At 55.1% G+C, this 21,138-nt stretch overlaps 1 protein-coding gene across 2 annotated transcripts in view; it reads left to right on the plus strand.

Moving 5' to 3' along the window:
• Positions 1-21,138, plus strand: part of TMCO4 (transmembrane and coiled-coil domains 4) — a 95,150-nt gene that overhangs the window by 40,467 nt on the left and 33,545 nt on the right. For both annotated transcript variants that reach the window (XM_047870697.1, XM_047870698.1), the window contains 6 exons: positions 1,793-1,890; positions 2,145-2,288; positions 3,071-3,190; positions 7,727-7,891; positions 8,795-8,931; positions 12,031-12,115. In XM_047870697.1, the coding sequence (XP_047726653.1) occupies positions 1,793-1,890; positions 2,145-2,288; positions 3,071-3,190; positions 7,727-7,891; positions 8,795-8,931; positions 12,031-12,115 (749 nt within the window). The remainder of the gene's footprint in view (positions 1-1,792; positions 1,891-2,144; positions 2,289-3,070; positions 3,191-7,726; positions 7,892-8,794; positions 8,932-12,030; positions 12,116-21,138) is intronic.

A 21,138-nucleotide genomic window follows, 5' to 3' on the forward strand; every position in this document is an offset into this window, starting at 1 on the left:
TAAGTGGCTCTCCCATCGGGATGGACTGGGTTTTGCTGCAGTAACAAATGACCGCCCCATCTCAATGGCTTACAGCAGCAAAGCTGTGGGTCCTGTTTCCCAGTACTTGTCCACTGCACACCCCGGTGGCTTTAGTCCACACTGTCTTGGGCCTGGGGTGACAGAGTGACTTCCATCTGGAACGTTGCTGATTCAGGGCAGAGCAGGATACTCATCCGACCCCTACACTGACTCTTAAAGATTGTACCACAAGTGATACACCTCCCTCCTGCCTACGTTTCAGTGGCTGAAGTCACGGGGCCCCTCAGTTCCACAGGGCAAGGATGTCATCTTTCTGCGGGGAGGGCCAGTGCAGGCAGGGAGAATCGAACCTGGTGCTCCAGTACCACACCGCAGAGGTCAGAGTCAAGTTCACAGGGTCGAATTCTGATGTCAGAACCCACACTCTGTGTGGCCACCTTGCCTTCCACTTGGCTGGATGCGCACCGTTCACGCCTCATCCCACGTCTGATGGCATGAATTTCAGCCCTGGGAAACCAGCACCTGTGGTGTGCATGGAGATATTTTTTTTTAATGTTTATTATTTTTGACAGAGAGAGAGAGAGAGAAAGAGAGAGAGAGAGAGAGAGAGAGAGAGAGAGAGAGAATGCAAGTGGGGGAGGGGCGGAGAGAGAGGGGGACAGAGGATCTGAAGCAGCCTCCGCACTCACAGCACAGAGCCCGAACTCTATGGGGCTGGAACTCATGAACCGTGAGATCACGTCCTGAGCTGAAGCTGGACGCTCGACCCACGGAGCCACCCAGGCGCCCTGTGCCTGGAGACTTTTATCTCCCATGTTTCCGCCTCCCTGTAGTGAAGTAGCTGCAAAGGGCTGTCCTGAACACCCAGGAGGGACGTAGGACAAGAATTTATAGAGGTGAGCTGGCAGGGAACCAGAAGGCATAGCAGATCCTGAGCGCCCAGCTCGGACAATAATGATCCTGCTTCCAGGATAAGATAACCCACGTGAAATACAAAGCACAGTGGCCAGCGAGAAGGAATTCCTCAGTAAATATTAACCATTTTCCCTCTTTATCATTATCGTCTGCTATCACACCATACGTTGAGTTGCTGTCCAAACTCCACCGTCAGCTCAGAGTTCGAGCTCGTGAAGACCTCACCGACCTGCCCTTGGTCCCTCGTCCTCCTCCTTGCCCCACAGCAGCGAGGGCTGCTCGCCAGACGCCAGAGCCAGGCTCAGGGACACTCACAGCGGCCATTCTCCCGTTCGCCTGACCCCGTTCACCCCACGTGCCTCCTTTCTGCTCCACTTGATAGCTTTTAAGTGTCAAGTCTGACTGATTCTAGCTATTGCCCCAAGGCCAAGGTCTCCAACTGGCAGACCTTTCCCGAGGGAGCTGGGACCAGATGGTGGGGGGCAGGGAGGGATGGGAAGATGGCGGTGACGGAGTCTGTGATTATATTTGCTACTCATTCTGGGTCCGTCTGTTCAAAGATATTTTTTTTTGTGCTGCTCTTGCTATTATTACTATTTTTTTGTCTTTTTGTTATTCAAATTGCAACCTGTTAGGATGGATCGGTCGGGTAAGTAGCACGTCCCACTCGCTGGGATTTCCCAGCTGGGTTGTAGAAACTTTTCAGCTTTTTAAAACCATCGATGGGCCCAGGGTGACTTTGGTACCTTGCTCTGCATGGCAGCATCGATCCCAGTCTTGGGGGCTGAGTGGGGCGGGGTGGCCTCACGGGCTCCCAGGCACAGCCAGCCCTAACGACCAACCTCTCTTCCCCCAGAACGGCTGAGGCATCCCGGAAGAAGAAGGAAAACCGGAGGAAATGGAAGCGCTATCTCCTGATAGGCCTGGCAACTATCGGAGGCGGGACGGTGATCGGTAAGGCCAGCCCAGGCTGAGCCAGGGGCACGTGGGCCAGTGTGGAGCCAGGGACGGTGCCAGGCTCGACGCTAGAGAGGAGAGCGTAAGGAGGGCAGCTGGGAGGTGGCCCCAGCTCGCACTGGGTGCTCTGTCAGCAGAAAGCTCATTCATTAGCGTTAGAAGCATCCATGGAAGGCACTGGGCAGCTGATGGGGGAAAAACCCAGTGGGCCGCATCTTCCCATCTTCACCAACCATGGATTGTTCTTGCAGGCGTCACCGGGGGTCTGGCTGCCCCTCTTGTTGCTGCTGGCGCTGCAACTATCATTGGCAGTGCCGGGGCAGCGGCTCTGGGCTCAGTGGCTGGCATCGCTGTCCTGACCTCGCTGTTTGGTGCGGCTGGAGCCGGCCTGACAGGTAAGGCTCCAAAGGGGTGGTGGCCTAGGGGGGATTTTCAGCCAGGGGCGCCCGGCTGTTCCAAAACATGCCCAGATTATCACCCAAGACGGCTCCCCCGGGGACGGAGGAGGATACGGCTTTTCTCACGCTGGGTCCCAGCCCCGCCAGAACCCATAGCAGGCTTCCCAGAGACCTGCCCCAGGAGCCTGGCGTGGGTCAGAAAAGAGCTGGATGTGAGCACCTGCCCCTGTACAGATTTTCTGAGGAGGGTCTGATTGGACCTGCTGGTCTCCATCCAAGAAATTTCCAGGCAGGCCACCTCGGAAACACATGGGCTTCTTCATGTTCAGAGGCTACGAGGATATCCTGAAATTACCAGTGTCTCCTGGGTGGTTTTTCTAGATCATATGTGCCAGTAGCCCCCCAGTCACACACAGAGATTCCTGTTCCACTCCAGGAATCCCTCCCCATGTTGAGAATCCTCATCAGTTTGATCCACTTTTTTGAGAGGCGTATATTACACCCATGACACACATGGGCAGGAGAAAACACATAGAACCAACGGAGTCACAATGGACCAGCGAGTTCCAGCCCCAGCTCTGCCACTAGAGCTGGCCAGCCTTTGGAAGCCTCTGACCCTTGGCTGTAATCGGGGACAATAATGGCACCTACCTTTAACGATTTAAAAAATGAGACATGTTTCCAGGGGCAAGGCAAACAGTTGGCACTCACTGTGAGTTTGAGAGCACAGAGAGCCACTCTCACTAATCCCATCCTCATTTTTGTATCTACGTCTTTAGGATACAAGATGAAGAAGCGTGTCGGGGCCATTGAAGAGTTCACATTTCTGCCTCTGACAGAAGGCAGGCAGCTGCATATCACCATCGCCATCACAGGGTGGCTGGCGTCTGGCAAATACCGTGAGGACCGGGGCCAAAGCAAAGAAGGATGAGGGGGGGGGAGTGGAGCGGGGAGAGGTGGGTGTTGAATGACTCTGACTGCTGCTGTGGGCCAGACCCCGGCCTAGGCTCTTGTGTGTGGATGTCTCTAGAGGGTGGGGAGGGGAGCCTCATTTTGCAGAGGAGGAAACCGAGGCTCAAGGAGGTGAGATGACTTCATCCCGTGTCCATCCACCCATTCATCTATCCACCAATCTAGCCACACATCCATTTTTCCACCTGCCTACTCACCCATCCATCTATCCATCTGTCAACCGTCCATCTACTTACCCACATCCATCCATCATCCACACACCCACCCATCCATCAGCCTTCCATCCACCTACCCATCAATCCACCTACTCAACCATCTCTACCCTTCCATCCACCCATCTACTCATCCGCTGATGCATCCACACACCCATCCGTCCATCATCCATCCGGTTATCTGTCCATTCATCCACCCACCCATTTATCTAGCCACCCATCCATCGTCCATCCATCATCCATCCACCCGTCCATCCATGTATCCATCCACCTACCCATCCACCCACTCACCTATCCACTCATTCATCTCTCCACCCGCTCATCCATGTATCCACCCATCTATGCATCTATCCATGCATTTATCTATTATCTACCCACCCAACTGTCTATCAGTTCATCCAGCCAACCACCCATTCATTCATCCATCCATCCATCTATCCACCCATCCACCCAACCATCCATCTACCCATCCATCCATTCACCCACCCATTCACCTATTAATTCCTCCATTGAGCAATATTTATAGAGTATCTTCATACCACCTGCCAGACACTGAGCCAGGCCCTAGGAATTCAGTGGTGAGCGGCACAGTCATGGCCTCTGCTCTCATGGAACTTATGGTCCCGTGTGGAAGAAAGACCACTGAGCAGTAATTACAGGGAAGTTCTATGGATGGCACAATAGAGGAAATCAGGAGTGTTTCTGGGGAATGAGGGAAAGGATCCTGGAGAAAGTGACTTTGGGCTAAGGACTGGGAGTTAACTGGGTAAGAAGGAGCAGGAAGTATACACTAAGTAAAGGGGCAGCAGGTACAAAGGACCACGGGATGGCTGGAACAGGGAGCTAGAAGACAGGAGTGTGGGCAGGGTCAGATCGTGCTGGAGCATGTGAGGTATGGCAAGGAGTTTGTATTTATCCTCAGAGCAAGTGGGAAAGAGCAAAGGATTGAAGCATATGGCTTCAAGTAGAAAGGACTTTTAAGTAGGTGCGAGATCAGTACATCTTGACTGCGTGACTTCAAGCAAGTTACTTACCCTCTCTGGGCCTCAGCTGCTTCATTTGTGAAGTAGAACAAATTATCTCTGCCTTTCAAGACACTTACAAAGTTTAAATTAAACGGAGCACATGGACTTTCCGCTGCTCTAATCTGAATCTGTGTTTTGGAGGAGAGGCCAACCAGGGTGGCATCGAGGACTAACACCATGGTCCACCCACTGCCTGGCTCTCTGTTGCAAGTGCCCAGTGTGAGGCTCCGTAAACAGTTCATCACTGAGAGAGAGGGAGCAGGGTGGGCCAGGGAATCTGGAACATTCCAGCCAGACCCATGCTGACAGCCTCCTGAGTTTCCAAATCTCTGGGCTCTGAGGCTGGAAGCCACAGTTCCTCTACGTGACTCAGAAGAAAGCGATTGAGAAAATGCCCCATCTCTGTGTGGCGGCCTTCCCAGGTGCCAGTCTCATTGGTATGTGATCGCCAGGCCCCATCCGCACACAGCGGGCCTCTGGTGTCAGCTGAGCACTTCGCCCGTGCCTACCCTGAGTCAGACGTTTTACCCTCTCAGTGGGAACTTGTATGCGTTACCTCCCTCGAGCCTCACATCCACCCTCTGAGGTGGGGGCCTTTCCTGTCCTGATCTGGCAGGAGGGCAAAACCCAGGGCGGTCACGTGAGCCCAGGGGCGTGGCTAATGCAGGATTCAAACCCTCGTCTCCTGACCCACCCTTTCGTTGGATAGGATTATATGCAATAATGACCACCGCTTTGTAGGGAACAGGAACTAACCCAGGCACTAACCCAAGCATGTTGCCCGCCTCGCTCTCTTGGTCTCTCACTGCAAGCCGGGGAGGTGGGCATCAATGTCACCCCCATTTTATAGGTGAGGAAACTGAGGCTCGTAAGGGCTGCTCAGGGTCCACTTGGGTAGCCAGGGACTGGGGCAGGACCCACCACTCTTCTTTCTGTCTGGCCCCACACCCCGTGTTCTGGGCCGCGGGGCGATACAGTGCTTTACATGTATCGAATGCTATTCATGCAACATCTCACGTGAGCCCCACGACACTCGGAAGTCAGAAGGTATCATCCATTCTTACAGATGTGGAAACCAAGGCCCACAAGGGCGGCCTGGCTAGCTCCGAGCCAAGCAACCAGGAAGCTACTGAGCCGGGTGCAAGCTCAGGCCGGTGACCCGGCACGGCCTACCTTCCTCCCCTTCACTCTCCCCACCGCCCCCCCTCCCCCGCCCCTGCTCTCCACCCTGAGCTGCTGCAGAGCCATGGCAGGGTCCCCGCAGAGCAGGGAGCAGCTCCAGGGTGGTCCTCGTGTCCGCATGGCGCCCTTAGGTAGGGATGACACCTCTGAGTCGGGCAGGTAGCGGACGTCCAGAACCCGAAGCCTCCGGGAAGCTGATGGTGCACATTTCATTCATCATCGTATTTTCATGAGTTTTACCCTGTGCCACGTCACTGGGCTTTGAGAATCTGGTCCTTGGCAAACAGTCTGTGGGAGACGTGCGTCACACAGACGGTCACAAAAGTAAGCGTGTGACTGCAGGCCGTATGAGAACTTACGGCGGAAAGGCATTTGCTCCGCCAGAGGGGCCACGCAGCCTCCCTGTGGAAGAGGTGATTGAACTACAAGCTCAAGGGCAAGTAGCAGTGAAGGGAGAAAATGGTGGTTTTGGGGGGGCGGGGGAGGAGAGTTCTGTTTTGGAAAGGTCACTGGGGCCACAGGCAGGAAAGCATGGAGCAGGGGGACTGGTCAGGCATCCTCCTGGGCCCCTTTCCCTTCTCCCAGAATAGAGTGACAGCGGGGCTTCTGGGTGGCTCAGTCGGTTAAGTGTCCGACTTCGGCTCAGGTCATGATCTCGCGGTCCATGGGTTCGAGCCCCGCGTTGGGCTCTGTGCTGACAGCTCAGAGCCTGGAGCCTGTTTCAGATCCTGCATCTCTCTCTTTTCTCTGACCCTCCCCTGTTCATGCTCTGTCTCTCTCTCTGTCTCAAAAATAAATAAATGTTAAAAAAAAATTAAAAAAAAAAAAAAAGAATAGAGTGACAGCATGATGTGTGCATGTCCCTGTCTGGGCCCAGCCAGAGGGCTGGATGGCTCGGTTTCCTCAGCTATAAAATCAGGCTAATTTGGGGGCGCCTGGCTGGCTCAGTCAGTTAAGCGTCCGACTTCAGCTCGGGTCATGATCTCACGGTCTGTGAGTTCGAGCCCCATGTCGGGCTCTGTGCTGTCAGTTCAGAGCCTGGAGCCTTCTTCGGATTCTGTGCCTCCCTGTCTCTCTGCCCCTCCCCCACTCACGCTCTGTCTCTCAAAATATGAATAAACGTTAAAAAAAATTTAAATCAGGCTAATTGTGGCACCCTATTTCAGAGGCCGTGAGAAGGTGAAATGTGTTTCTGAAGGGCAGGATGTAAGTGAGGCATTGATGAGGGAGGGGCTGGGAAGGAGGCAGGGGCCACATCACGGAGGGCAGAGGGCTACAGTGTCATACAGAGAGGTGACACTATCCTAGGGGCAGAAGGAGGGCACAGAGCAAGGAAAAGGAGGGAGGCAGACAGTCGACATTATACTTCCTGCTTGACGTTGGTCACTGTGGTGGTGCTGTCCACATCTCCCCATTAACTCGTCCCTAAGTGAGAAAAACGAGGCCCGGAAGCATCGGCTGACCCAGCAAGATCGTGGCAGAGCCGGGCTCAGATACCTCTGCCTCAAGCTTCCCGACTGTTTCCCAGCCCGAGCTTGTTGAATGACCTGCCACTGGTTCACAGAGCCAGCTGCTCATCCCCGTGTGCAGTGCACGTTCCTGTTGTATGTCCCCGGCAGCTGATGCCAGAATTTCTGCAGGGGGAGACAGAGTAGCACTTCACGTGCACGGAAGTTCGAAGACTTCATTCCTACCCACTTTATAGAAGGAGATAAATACTCATCTCCTACTGCACAGATAAGCGCAGTAAGGCTCAGGGTAGGAAAGTGGTATTCCCCGGGGTCACCCAGCTACTACTGAATGCAGAATTGGGACCTGAACCCCAGCCTGCTGACTCACAAGGTGGCGCTGTGCTCTGTCTGCTCTGTTAACAGCTGACGCTCATCAGCGGCGGGGGGGGGGGGGGGGGCGGCGGGGGCGGGGCTCTGCCTCCCCACAAGGGCAAGCGGTCCCCTGTCACCACCTGTCTGGGAAGGTGGGGTGGGCCACCCTCTGTCACAGACAGGAGAGACCCCCCCCCCCACCTACCTGCGTTCTCCCCTAGGTACCTTCAACGCCCCGTGGGCGGCCTTGGCCCGCAGCCGCGAGCAGTACTGCCTGGCTTGGGAGGCCAAGTACCTGATGGAGCTCGGCAATGCCCTGGAGACCATCCTCAGTGGTCTCGCCAACATGGTAGCCCAGGAGGCCCTGAAGTACACAGTGTTGTCTGGTAAGCACCCCCCGACGCGGCCACCTCCGCCAGCAGCAGGCCCACAGCTCCCAACTCACACCAGTAGCATATCTTTGCGTGCCTGAGGCCCCCGGTGAGCCGGGCACCGTGCTGGGTCTTAGGAACACAGAGAGGTTAAGACTGCATTCCTGTCTATCAAGTTTATGGTCTCTGTGGGGAGGTGACCGGTAAACAGCCGATCACGTTGTCACACGGCGTATCAGTTAGCTATTGCTGCATGACAAGCAACCCCAAAACTCAGTAGCTTAAAACAGCAATCATTTCTCATGATGGCTGAGAAGTCGTAAGGCTTCATTTGGCTGATCTCAGGTGGGCCTGCTCATGCGTCCGTGGGTCAGCCAAATGTCCGCCGATCTGGGCTAGCCTGGTCTGGGGCAACTAGGACAACTCAGCCCTGCTCCATTTGTCCCTCACCTCCTCCTGAGATCAGCAGGCTAGCCCACACCAGCGCTAGAAGTGCGTGAGAGCCTGGACCCAACGCACAAAACCGTTTCAAGCTTCACGTCGACTAACAGCTCATTGGCCTAAGCAACTCACATGGCCAAGGCTAGAGTGGAGCGCAGGGCAGGGGCAGGGGCCCGGGCCCTGCAGAATTATAACACAAAGCAGGAGGATACAGGGTCGGGTGACAAACTGAGGCCATCTTGGGCATCTCACTGATGACTGATGCTTGAACAGAAGGAATTTAGTCCATGAGTCAGAAACGCATGAGCGTCAGCTTCCTTCATTGCTCTAATAGCAGTTTGACAGCACTTGGAAAACTTAACAGGTTCCAAGTTCAAGACTCTGCACACATTCACTCGGGCATCCATTGGCCAGCCCACCACTTTCCGAGAAGGACCTCCCCCCACTGCTTTCATCACTGATATCCCACCTCCCCAGGCATCGTGGCTGCCCTGACCTGGCCAGCCTCACTCCTCACTGTCGCCAACGTCATCGACAACCCCTGGGGCGTGTGTCTCCATCGATCCGCAGAGGTTGGCAAGCACCTGGCCCACATCCTGCTCTCCCGGCAGCAGGTACCTGGGCTGTTGGGGGAGGTGCAGGGAAGAAGGGAAGTGTGGAAACTGACTTGTGCACAGATGTCAGCCCTAAAGACAAGCCCACATGGAGGTAGTCCAGTGGCTTTTTGGGGGTGGATGGCCTTCACTGCCCCTACAGTCCAAGTCACAAGAATATCCCAGGATGGACCAGTGAGAATTGTAGGTTGTGCGTTTCTCGCAGGTAGTGAGGTGAAGACTGAATAACAGGGACATTGAGGGAAGGGACAAGGGCAGGTGTTCCCTCCTGGAAGTCTAGAGCCACCATCTGAGCAGATGTCCCGTGGTCCAAATACTGTGTAAAATGATCAGGAAGATAAACAATCAGAATACTTTTAAAATTTGAATCCAGTACTTACCAGGGAAATGAAACTGCATGCCCCCCCCCCCGCCCCCGTAACTTCAGAATAAACTTGAGTAAATGGAAACAGAAGTTTGGGGGAAAGTTTCAGAGATGACTGTGCGGTTAGAATTAGTTTTAGCGGCGAGAGAAAACCCCAAATAATGGTGGCTTAAGCGAGGTGGGAGTTTATTGCTCGAGGAGAAGCCTAGGAAGGCAGTCTTGCGCTAGAACACTGTGCCATGGCGAGGCAGCAAAGGGCCGTCTGGCTTGTTGCTCTGCTGTAGGGGCTCTTGACCTCGTGGTACCAGATGCCCGCATCCACCCTCCAGGTAAGCAGGAAAAAGAAAGGCCTTGTAGCCTTTCCACTGACGTCTCATTGGCCAGACCCTTGCCGTAGGACCACGCCTACTGCCGCAGAAGCTGGGGGACGCTGTCGTTATTCTGGGTGTCAGTGAACCCAGCTGAAATTCAGCTATGGGAAGGGGAGGATGGATATTGAGGGACAGCTAGCAGTTTCTGCCACAGCGGGTAAATTGCTTGAGACCCCTAGCCCCCATCTGATTTCTGTGTCTGTACCAGAAGAAATAGGGAGGTCCTGTGGCAGGTTTGGAAGTAAGGCAGAGACCAGAGTGGCCTCGGCTTAAACAAGGTAGACGTTTATCCTCTCCCGTGGAATAGCCCGGGTATCAGCATCCAGGGCAATGCGATGTGTGTTCGTTTGCTCGTGGTGCTGTAACAAACTACTCCAGGCATACTGGCTTAAAACGCAAATTTATTACCTTACAGCTCTGAGGTCAGAAATCTAAAAATGGCGGGGGGGTGGGATACCTGGGTGGCTCAGTCGGTTAAGCATCCAACTCTTGATTTCGGCTCAGATCATGGTCTCACGGTTCATGAGTTCAAGCCCACGTTGGGCTCTGTGCTGACAGCACAGAACCTGCTTGGGATTCTCTCTCTCCCTCTCTCTCTGCCCCTCCCCTGTCCATGCGCTCGCTCTCTCTCTCTCTCTCTCTCTCTCTCTCTCTCTCTCAAAGTAAATAAATAATAGGGGTGCCTGGGTGGCTCCGTCAGTTGAGCACCTGACTTCGGCTCAGGTTATGATCTCACGGTTCGTGGGTTCAAGCCCCACGTGGGGCTCACTGCTGTCAGCCTGGAGCCTGCTTCGGATCCTCTGTCCCCCTCTCTCTGTGCCCCTCCCCTGCTCTCTCGCACTCTATCAAAAATAAATAAACATTAAGGAAAAATAAATGAAAATCTAAAACGCGGGCCCGCGTTCCTTATGGAGGCTCCAGGGAGCATCCACTTCCCTGCCTCCCCCGCTGCCAGAGGCCACCTGCTGTCTTTGGCCGGGAGCCCCCTTCCTCCATCTTCAGAGCCAGCAGTGTGGCATCTTCAGATCTTTCTCTCTGTCCCTTGCTTCTGCCAGCAGGTCACCTGTCTGACTCGGACCCTCCTGCCTCCCCCTTTGTCATATAAGGTGGCATTCGCAGGGCCCATGGGTTAGGATGGGACCGTCTCCCGGGGGCTGTCACTCTGCCTCACGTGGGCGGCTTTCAACATCATGGCCACACGTCCTCGGCGTTCAGTCTCTCCTTCAGTTCGAGACGGACATTGCAGACAGTTGGGGGCAGGCAAGTGAAGGGAAAGGCGTAGACACACAGTTGCTTCCCCTCTCCTCCCTTGGCCATCCCTCGCTGCAGGGGAGTCGGAGAAACTTCGTCCCTGGTCGAGGAGCTGTGTGCCAGCAAAACTCAGGAATTTGTTCCCAGGGACCCAGGGAGAGTGGGTGTCGGGGGACGGCCAGCAGCCGTTGCCACAAAGTTCCCGCAGGACGGGGATACTATTTGATCAAGGGTTTCCTGTTGTCGTAAAGGGGGGCGGGGTGGGGAGAGGAGGGATACACATTGTGGCACAAAAACAAGGAAAAGGAATAGACTGGCAGGACCCGACCGGACCTTTTGAAGCTCCTCTGCTCCTTCCTCCTCCTTCCGTGGAGAACTTGCCCCCAGACACCTCAGGGAACTTTCTTCTTCTTACCAGTTGCCTTTTCCGCGAGTTCTTTAGTCAGAAGATTCCCCTTCATGTCGAACTTACTGCCTGATTTCATGTCCCACCTTTCTATCTAGAAACAGAACAATTATCCCTCACCTGTCTCTGCCTCTTTACCCGTCATCACCCCTGGGGGTACCTTCCACCTCCTCTTCCTGGCTCCAGAAGGGCCCCGCTATCCTGTGGTCATTTGCCACCTGATAGTTGAGTCCTGTCCCCTGGGGGAGAAGAGACAGTGGCCGGATGATGGTTGGAGATGAAAGGGAATTAACCCAGCCAGAGGCTGCCTGCAGTTCCACAGCAGGTGCACTCCTGCATGAATGAAGGCCCTGCCCGTCCTGATTAAGACATCAGGGCTTTGGGGGTGCCTGGGTGGTTCATTCGGTTGAGCGTCCAACTCTTGATTTCGGCCCAGGTCATGATCTCAGGGTCAGGGGATCAAGCCCTGCATCAGGCTCCGCACTGAGATTCCTTCTCTCCCTCAGCCCCTCTCCCCCACGCTCTCTCAAATAAGATTAGTTAATTAATTAAGACATCAGAGCTCCAGGACAGGAATAGCACATGCGTGATTCATTCAGCGTGAGGCGGGCACCGAGGGGTGTGCAGGGGGCCGTCCTTGTCAGGGCTGATGCTTTGCCGGAACTGGCTGTGCATCCCCCAGACACCTGTGTCCTGTCTCCCCACAGGGCCGGCGACCTGTCACCTTGATTGGCTTCAGCCTGGGAGCCAGAGTCATCTACTTCTGTCTGCAAGAGATGGCTCAGGAGAAAGGTGAGTCTGGCTTGTCACGGATGAAAACCCTTCCCCAGCTCATCCCCCAGGCAGGAGGTTCTGGGCCAGGGGTCACGAGCCTTGTGAATGTGTTCCCAGTTCTTGGTGATAGTCGTTAAAAGTTAAAAATAGCTTGACAATAGACAAAATGGCGAAGTCGTTTGGAAAATGGTTTGTTTTTTCTCTGTACACAAATTCGAGTGGATGCGAGACGATCCTACGATAATGGCATTGCCCTGGCGTTCTCCTGTGCGTTCTTGAGTGGGAGCGAAGGGAGCCGGACGAGAAGTCTGAAATCGAGGCATCGGCAGGGCCACATTCCCTCGGAGGTTCTAGGGGATGATCCTTCTTTGTCGCTTCCGGCCTCTGGTGTGGCTGGCGGCCCTTGGCCCTTCCTGGCTTGTAGATGCGTCCCTGCCTTCTCTGCCTGAATCCTTACATCTTCTCCTTCCTATCTTCTCTTCTCTTCTCAGGACAGTCTCATTGGATTTAGGGTCCCCCCCCCCCAAAGCCAGCATGATCTCATCTCAGGATCCTGAACTTAATTACGTTTGCATAATTCGATTACATCTGAAGACGCCTTTTCCAAAGACGTTGTCATTCACGGGTGCCAGGTGGATGTATCTTTGGGAGCTAGCCTCCACAGACACCTTTGGGTGTGTGTCGTGCCGTCCAGGGACATACTTGGAGTGCTGAGACAGTGGAAAGTTTGAGTGCCATTGCTCCGGGCCTTGGGTGGGTGAGGTCTCCAGGATAGAGTGCTGGTTTGGGACAGCCCGTAGGGGACGGCTGGGGGAGTCGGGTGCAGAGCCTGGGGCGCTCGGAGTGGTCCATGGTCTGCGGGGCCCAGACTTAACGTCTCCTGGGGGAACACAGCAGCAGTAGGACCCTGGAGCAGGAGGAGGCACTGAGACGGTGACTCCTTGGCCTGGGAGCAGAGGGTGGCTGGCAGGGAGGGCCAGAGTTCCGCGCAGCGGTCTCACTGGGGCTGCCTCCGTGCCTCTCTGGGCGTCAGCTCCCCGACTTCGAACGTGGAGTTCTCCTGCTCAGCCGCGTGTTTGTTCTGCAAATGGCAAAACCCACGGTTGACCAGATTCAGCTCGAGGTATGTCGCTTTGCAGCTTCTGCTCTTCAGAGCTGCTGCCGGCCTGAGGCCAGCCCCGAAGGAGGCCCCTGGCCGCTCCCCAGCCGGCCCGAGTGTGTGACCGGATTGCTGGCCGGTTGCCAGCAAGCAGGGAGGGGCGGGAATGCCCGCCGCTGGCCGGACCTGAGGGAGCCGGACGTGTCGGGCTGACCCGGGTTATTTGCAGTGCTGGCAGCCCCGGAGGGCCTGGGAGAGACCCTGGAGCTGAGGGGCATGACTCATTCCTGCTTCTTCTCTTTTGCTAAAATGGTCCCCCACCTTGGACTGAGGACCAGAGCTATTTTCCCAGTTACACGGGCAAGGTGGATGTGCCGTCCTTGGCATTTACCGTGGAAGGGCCAAGCCCCTGTGTGTCAGGCCTGCAGATGAGCCTCGTGTCTTCTCTATGTCATTTTGGAGGATCCCCCCACCCCCACTCCCCTGTAGCTTTCAGCAGCCCCCACCCCCCCATCACCCGGTGTTGTCTGCATCACTAAGCAATGAGGAGGTAGCTCTGTCCTATTTCCAGGAGCTTTGGGTAACCTGGGGCCACCATGCAGAAGGGCCTGGGGAGCCAGCTCGGAGCTGCGTTCACCAGGAAAATCCAGGCTGGGGTCAGAGGTCAGGCAAAAACCACGGAGGAAGCAGGGCTGAATCTGGGGCTCCGGTGAAAGTGAGTTTCCACTTACACCGTGGAGAACATTGTACTTTTCCTTTCTGTATAAATTCTTCCCCTACCCAGGCATCACCAGAGCAGAATGAGTCAAAAAGACATCCCTTACCTGCCTTTCCTGCTCTACCTGGTACAAATAATCCACCTGGGGGGCTCCTGGGCGACTCAGTCAGTTAAACATCTGACTCTTGATCACAGCTCAGGTCATGATCTCACGGGTGTGGATTGAGCCCCGCATCGGGCTCTGCACTGAGCATGGAGCCTGCTTAAGATTCTCTCCCCTGGGGCGTCCGGGTGGCTCAGTCGGTTGAGCGTCTGACTTCGGCTCAGGCCATGATCTCCCGGTCCGTGAGTTCGAGCCCTGCATCGGGCTCTGTGCTGACAGCTCAGAGCCTGGCTCCCGCTTCCAATTCTGTGTCTCCCCCTCTCTCTGCCCCTCCACCACTCGTGCTCTGTCTCTCTCAAAAACTAAATAAACATAGGGGCGCCTGGGTGGCGCAGTCGGTTGAGCGTCCGACTTCAGCCAGGTCACGATCTCGCGGTCCGTGAGTTCGAGCCCCGCGTTGGGCTCTGGGCTGATGGCTCGGAGCCTGGAGCCCGTTTCCGACTCTGTGTCTCCCTCTCTCTCTGCCCCTCCCCCGTTCATGCTCTGTCTCTCTCTGTCCCAAAAATAAATAAACGTTGAAAAAAAAAAAAACTAAATAAACATAAAAATAATTTAAAAAAAAAATTTTTAAAGATTCTCTTTCCCTCTCTCTCTGCTCCTCTCTCCCCCACTTTCTCTCTCTCTCAAAATAAATAAATAAGCATTTAAAAATATAATAATCTACCTGGGACCTTCTGGCCTGCTAGGAAGAACCCCCTGGAGACCTTCTATGTCTCCCCGTCCTCAGCTCTTCACCTCTTGCAGTAAAGGGCTTCGTTGGCATACAGCAACACCGTTGACTCCTGCATAATGCCATATTCTGTATTCCTACAGTGTTGTGCAAATGACAGAATCTCTCACGAAAATTGGGGGGATGGCATTTCTCATGCAGGACACAGGACCTTCGTTACAAACGTGTGGGTCATAGAGAGGCAGGATGGGCGTAGCAGTCAGCTTTTGCTGTAGCGATGCTGCATAACAAGCCACCCCCTAAACTCCGAGGGCAACGACACCAAATGTCTTCCTGCTCAGGATCTGTGGGTTGGCTGTGGTTCGGCTGCTCTAGAACAGGCTCTGTTTCTGGCTGCGGGTTGGACAGGCTTGGCCCCAGGCTGCGGGCTGGACCCACATCCGCTCCATGTGCATTTGTCCCGTTGAGGCTGAAGGGGAGCAGCCACCCAGGGCGTGTTCCTCCTTACGGTAGATCGCTAGAGCTCCGGATCCAAGGCCAGCCACATGTGCACATTTAGGATCTCTTTTCGTGCCGTGTTTGCTAACATTGTGTCCGCTGTTTATTGCTGCAAAGAACCTCTCTAAATGTAGTGGCTTAACACAGCAATAACTGGATAATTCTCACACTTCTGTGGGTTGACCAGGAAGTTCCTCTCCTCTTTGCACCTGGGCTCACTCGTGCAGCTGCAGGTGCAGCTGGAAGGCTTGGAACGTCCAGGCCGACCTCCCCCACTGACTGGCCGCGGGTGCTGGCGGTCACCCGGCATGCCTCAGTCCCTCCTGGCGGACTGCGCATCCTCCCGTAGGCTCACCTGACGTCCTTACGTGGTGTTCTCTGGGCTGTGTCTCGAGGGGCAAGGGTGAAAGCTTCTCCATCGGTAATAACAGCGCTCGTAGTGACTGCCGCATAGTGCGCTCCCCTAACACGCTCCATGTTTCCGTCTGCCGGCCACGGTTTTGACGCTCTTCCCGTCTCTTATCTCACGTGATCCTCCATAGCAGCCCCGTCAGGTCAATGCTGTTACGGTACCCATTTGGCAGATGAACAAACTGAAATATGGACCTCAGGTAACGTGCCCGAACCACACAGCCAGCTCATGGCAGAGCAGGCGGTCCAGCCACGGGTTGCGTGACCTCGACCCCAAAGCCAGACCACCTCTCCAGACCACCATTCCGTTCTTAGCCAAGCATCTTTCCCAGCACTGGCGTCACCGTTAACAACGGCCTGTCGACTCCTCTGTCCTGCCGGTCCGATAGTCACTGTGAGCTAGGAGCGCATAGCACAACTCCCTGGGCAATTCTTTCCCCAAAGTATACGTGCCAGGGCCCTATGCGGCGGGGGTCAGTCACCCCCTGTGGTGGAAGCCGGTCCCCTGGCCAGGAACCATAGTGCAGGTGGGGGCAGGGCATGCCGCTTCCTCGTCTTCCTCATCACTGCGTCCCGAGCCTGTGGCCAGCCGACGTCTGGCACGTAAACGGACACGTGACAAGTGGACCAAGCGAAGGAATGAGCCCCACCATGGGTCAGGGGTGGGGGTCTGCATGCCGGCCTCCCCCGCCTTGCGGGGATGAACCATGTCACGCTCAACTCTGCACTGCCAGGGCCGACTGTGGACACTCACAGATTTCTGCAGGAAAAAGGGAGGCCTTTTTATGCTGGCAGCAAAGAGTCATCCACGTTCTCTTTAGAAAACCTCTGCATTTTAAAAGAAGAAGCGCTCATCGCCTGGGTGGCTCAGTCGGTTGAGCGTCCCACTTCAGCTCAGGTCGTGATCTCGCGGTCCGTGAGTTCGAGCCCCGCGTCAGGCTATGTGCTGACGGCTCGGGGCCTGGAGCCTGTTTCAGATTCTGTGTCTCCCTCTCTCTCTGACCCTCCCCCACAGGCACTCTGTCTCTCTCTGCCTCTCAAAAATAAAACTAATAAAATAAAATAATAATAATAATAAAAAAAGCGGGAGCCACTAGGATGGGAAGCCCTCTGAGTAACGAGAGTTCGGGAGGAATTGGAACAGAAACCCGTCGGTCCAAAGTGCACCTGGTCTGATCTCGCCTCTGCTCAGAAGGGAGAACTCACGGCCAGAAGACTCTGAACAAGCCTTCATTCTTTTTTCTTTCTTTATTTCTTTCTTTCTTTTTTTTTTTTTTTTTTTGAGAGAGACAGAGACAGCATGAGTTGGGGAGAGGCAGAGAGAGAAACAGAGAATCCCAAGCAGGCTCCGTGCCATCAGCACAGAACCCGACACAGGGCTTGAACTCACGAACTATGAGATCACGACCTGAGCTGAAACCAAGAGTCAGATGCTTAACTGACTGAGCCACCCAGGTGCCCCATGAACAAGTCTTCATTCTTGGTAGTTCTGATAGTTTCCCCCTCAGGTTGCTAACGTCCTGTCCCATCCTGTGTCTGGACGGGAGGTGAGAGAGATCTGGGAACCCTCTGCCTTGACCCCGGTCCCGAACACTCCGGCAGGTCCGTCCCTTGGTTAGTCTTGGCTGATTCCCAACCTAAGCCCGGCTGGCTCCTGTGCCAGGGGTGTGCAGGCCACACTCAGTTTAACCCACTGCACCCCTTTGGCCTTCTTGGTGACTCCACATAGAGGGGCGCTTGCCAAAGCTAGGCCTCCGAGCCATTTACACCACCCCACCCCCACCCCACCCGTTTCCCTTTCTCTTTCTGGAGGGTGAGGGAACTCCTGATTGCTCCCACAAATGGGAAGTTGAACACAAAACATACCAACCTGCAAAAGGGAGCTGAAAGGTCCTGAATCCCGAGAGCGTGACGCCCCCCGGCCAGCAGCCCCTGGGGGGGGAGGGAGGGGGAGGGGGGCCCAGGGCTGGGACTCCAGCAGCGCCTTGCAGGCCACAGTTCTTTAACCCACACCAGAAAGTAAAACACACGAAAACACGGACACACACGCGCCCACAAAAGTACGCTCGCACACGTGCATGGTTATGCGTCCACCCTCCACTCAGGCCCTCAAATTCCTCCTGCACCTGCTCACTTAGCAGCATCCCAGCAAGCCTCTGGCCTTCCAGGGCTCCACAACCCGCCATCCGGTCCCCGCTGGTTCCCCCAGGCCTGGCACAGCAGGAGCTGTGGTGGGTGGTCATGAGATGGGGGGGGGGGGGGGTGTGCAGCTGAGAAGCTGCACGGGCTTAGGGGCTGCACGTGTACACGCTCCGCAGTCAGGGCGTCTGGTTGGAACCCCAGACCCACCACGCTGTAAGCCACCTAGCAACCTCTCTCAGCTGCCCTGGCTCGTGCGAAACACGGCAGAAAAGGACAGTCGCTCATCGAGGTGCTTGCGGGGATTAAGCGCGAGAGTATGCCTAAAGGCCAGCATGTGTGCACCCCGTGACACTCACTGAGCATTTCTGTTATGCGAGGGACTGTCTTAAGCTTTATGAAAGGGAGCCGGCACTTTGTATCAGGGCACCCCACGCACGTGGTGCCTGGAAAATGGACCCGGTGAAGAAACCGTGACCTCGCCCCTGCACCCACCTTCTCCCGGCTTCCTCCACGGCCCCTTCCAACCCCGGCCTTGTGTTATTGACGGGGGGGGGGGGGGGGGGGGGGGCATCTTCGAGTCTGCAGCTGGCTGTGATTGTGAATGAGTTAGTCACCCTTTTCCTGGAGCTGAGGCCTCACATCTAGTTCATTCCAGCTCAGCTGTCTGGTTTCACGCAGCCCTGCTTAACACCCAGTTAATCTGTGCACGTAGGAGACCCTCTCCTAATTGCAGGAAAGCTGTCATTATCTGAGTTAGGGGATGTAAAAAAGGAACTGCTGTAACGCGTCCGAATCCACTAATTGTTTTCTGCAGTCCCTTGGTGCCCAGTGATGAAATGTAGCAATAAATCCCAGAGTCACTTCCGCCAGCCTCCCCCTCCCCACTGCCTCCTAGCTGCCACTCATTGTCCCTTCCCTCGCCCCCAAGAAAAGCTGCTTGTAGAATTAACCATTTTCACAGCGTTATCTCCTCTCTTGGGTGATGTTGCAAACAGCAGGAGGTTACTGCTTGGGGGACATGCCAGTGTTCACAAGGTGCCCCTCCCAGCCGCACCTGCCCTTGTCTTAGGCTCAGCATCCTTTCAAAGAGGCGTCTAGGCTACAAGCCCATCGAGGGCAGGGACTGCGTCTGACTAACCTCTGTGCTGCCTGCACCTGGGATGAAGCCCACAGAGAGTGCATGCTGTTTAAGCGAATTGAATTTCAAGTGTAGAGTTATAAGCCTTCACACTGTATCAGTCAGGATAGGTTAGGTTATGCCACAGTGACAAACATTCCCCAAATCTTAGAGGCGAAACACAACAAAGGTTCCCTTCTCACCCCTGCTCTCTGTCCACCGTGGGCGGGCAGGGGCTCCGATCCTCGTCGTCGCTCAGAGACCCAGGCCGATGTTGTCATTCCTGTCTATTCTCGATGGGGGCCTCGTGGTTCTGTAAAAGGAACCCTAAGTATCTTGCCCTAGAACCAAGGTCTTGAAACCTTTCTCTGACTCCAGAACTTTTATTTACATTAGTATCTAGGGCCCCTTCTGGTTGGATATATTCACCCAAAGCAGTAGCTCACCTCAGACCTGCTAAACAGAACTACTCTAAATTCAGTTTGCTCCAAAAACAAAAATAAAGAAAAAAAGAAAAGAAAAGAAATTTGCTCCACCTGTCCACACGCATTAAGCACCTGCTGTGTGCCAGGCACTGTGCTGGGCTTTGGGGGAGGTGGCAGTGAGGAAGCCAGTACAGCCCCTCCCCGCCCACGGAGCAAAGAGTCCAGTCTGTTGAAAGAACCTGCCATCTGAGACAGGAGGTGGGGCCTTGCAGAATGGCCACGGAGGTTGCCAATGAAGTGTGTCAGTCACCTGAAAGGCACCTGGCACAGAGTAGCCTGGTGGGGGCTGACATCCTTAACCTGAGTGTCCCGCCCTCACGGGGAGACCACCGTCTCCCGTAAGGAGTTGGCTTAGAACATGGAAGGAAACACAGCCCCCCGGGATGCAGTCGGATGCTTAGCGAGACTTCCAGGGCTGCTCTGCTCCTCCCGGGGCTCCAGGCAGGTGGCTCGGAGTTCGCAGCAGTGCGTGGGGGCTGGACCATGCTCTGCCCATGCAGCTTTCTCCATCTGTCATTCGGATTCTCAGAGCAGCCTGGCGGCGTATTCAGCGGGAAGGACTGACTCCCCCCCTTGGGAATCCCTTGTCTTCTGGATGAGCGTTTTGAACGCGTCGTGTGGCCAAGGAAGCTCGTCGTCTTCAGACAGAAATAGACAGACCCAGATTGCACCAGGGTGTGCTGATGGCTGCTCCCTGTTTGACTCACTCCAGTCATCATCTTCTCTTCATCCTCACCTCGCTAGCTAACAGACATTGGCACTTACTCTATGCCCACCACAGCTACATATTGTACGTACCGTATTTAATCCTCAGCGATAATCCTGTGAGGTTCTAATTAACCCCGTTGTACAGATGAGGAGACCAAGCCTTACAGAGGTGAAGCGACTGGGCCACGGTGACAGGGCTGCTAATGGTGCCGCTGGAACTTGCATCCACAGTGGCCGACCCGTGCTCATATTCGTGATTTTGGTCGCTAACCCTGACAGCAACCTGAGATCAGGATGATTCTCTCCATTTTGCGGGAAGGCTCAGTGTGAGGCAAAGCCACGTTTCCAGGTGCAGCCAGTAGGGGTTTTTGGTTGCAAGGCCTTGGATTCCCATCAGCTGCCCTTCCCTCAGAGTTCCCCCGTGCCCGGGAAAGACAACTGCAAGTTCAGGGCGGCTCCTGTCTGTTTGGGTCAGAGCATCCTGTGTTTTACAGCCGTTCTTGCTGCCCAGAAGGCTCTCTGCCTTCCCCCAGCCCCAGGCATGGCGCCAGCTCAGACACATCCTTCAAGATGTGGCTCAGAGATCCCCTCCCCCGTACTCCTCGTGGAGGGAGAAGTCTCAGACTCAGAGGCAGTTAGGAAGGAAAAGGTGTTTCTTGCAAAAAGGCGTAAACTAGCCAGACTTCAGAAGGCCAGGCTTGTCAAATTACACACACACACACACACACACACACACACACACTCACACTCCTGAGTCCCAGGGTTACCCCGTGTTTATCACACGGTGGGAAAACTGCCATGTTCTCATGAGATTATGGAAGCCACACGGGGTGTCAGGATCTTCGGCCATCCGTGTTCCAGATGCTGCGAACAGAGCTATTCTCATGGAGTCAGCAGCTTGTGGGAGGTGCTCGTTCATTTGGGGAGCTAGACGTGACAAGGGGGCCCTCCTGTTTCTGCTTTCTCTCAGAGGATAAAGCCGGCGTTTGCTTGTCTTTGGGGTTTGGGCCACAACAGGGTGGGACGTCCG

This window comes from Prionailurus viverrinus, chromosome C1 (genome assembly GCF_022837055.1).
Source record: "Prionailurus viverrinus isolate Anna chromosome C1, UM_Priviv_1.0, whole genome shotgun sequence".
NCBI classification, from domain to species: domain Eukaryota; kingdom Metazoa; phylum Chordata; class Mammalia; order Carnivora; family Felidae; genus Prionailurus; species Prionailurus viverrinus.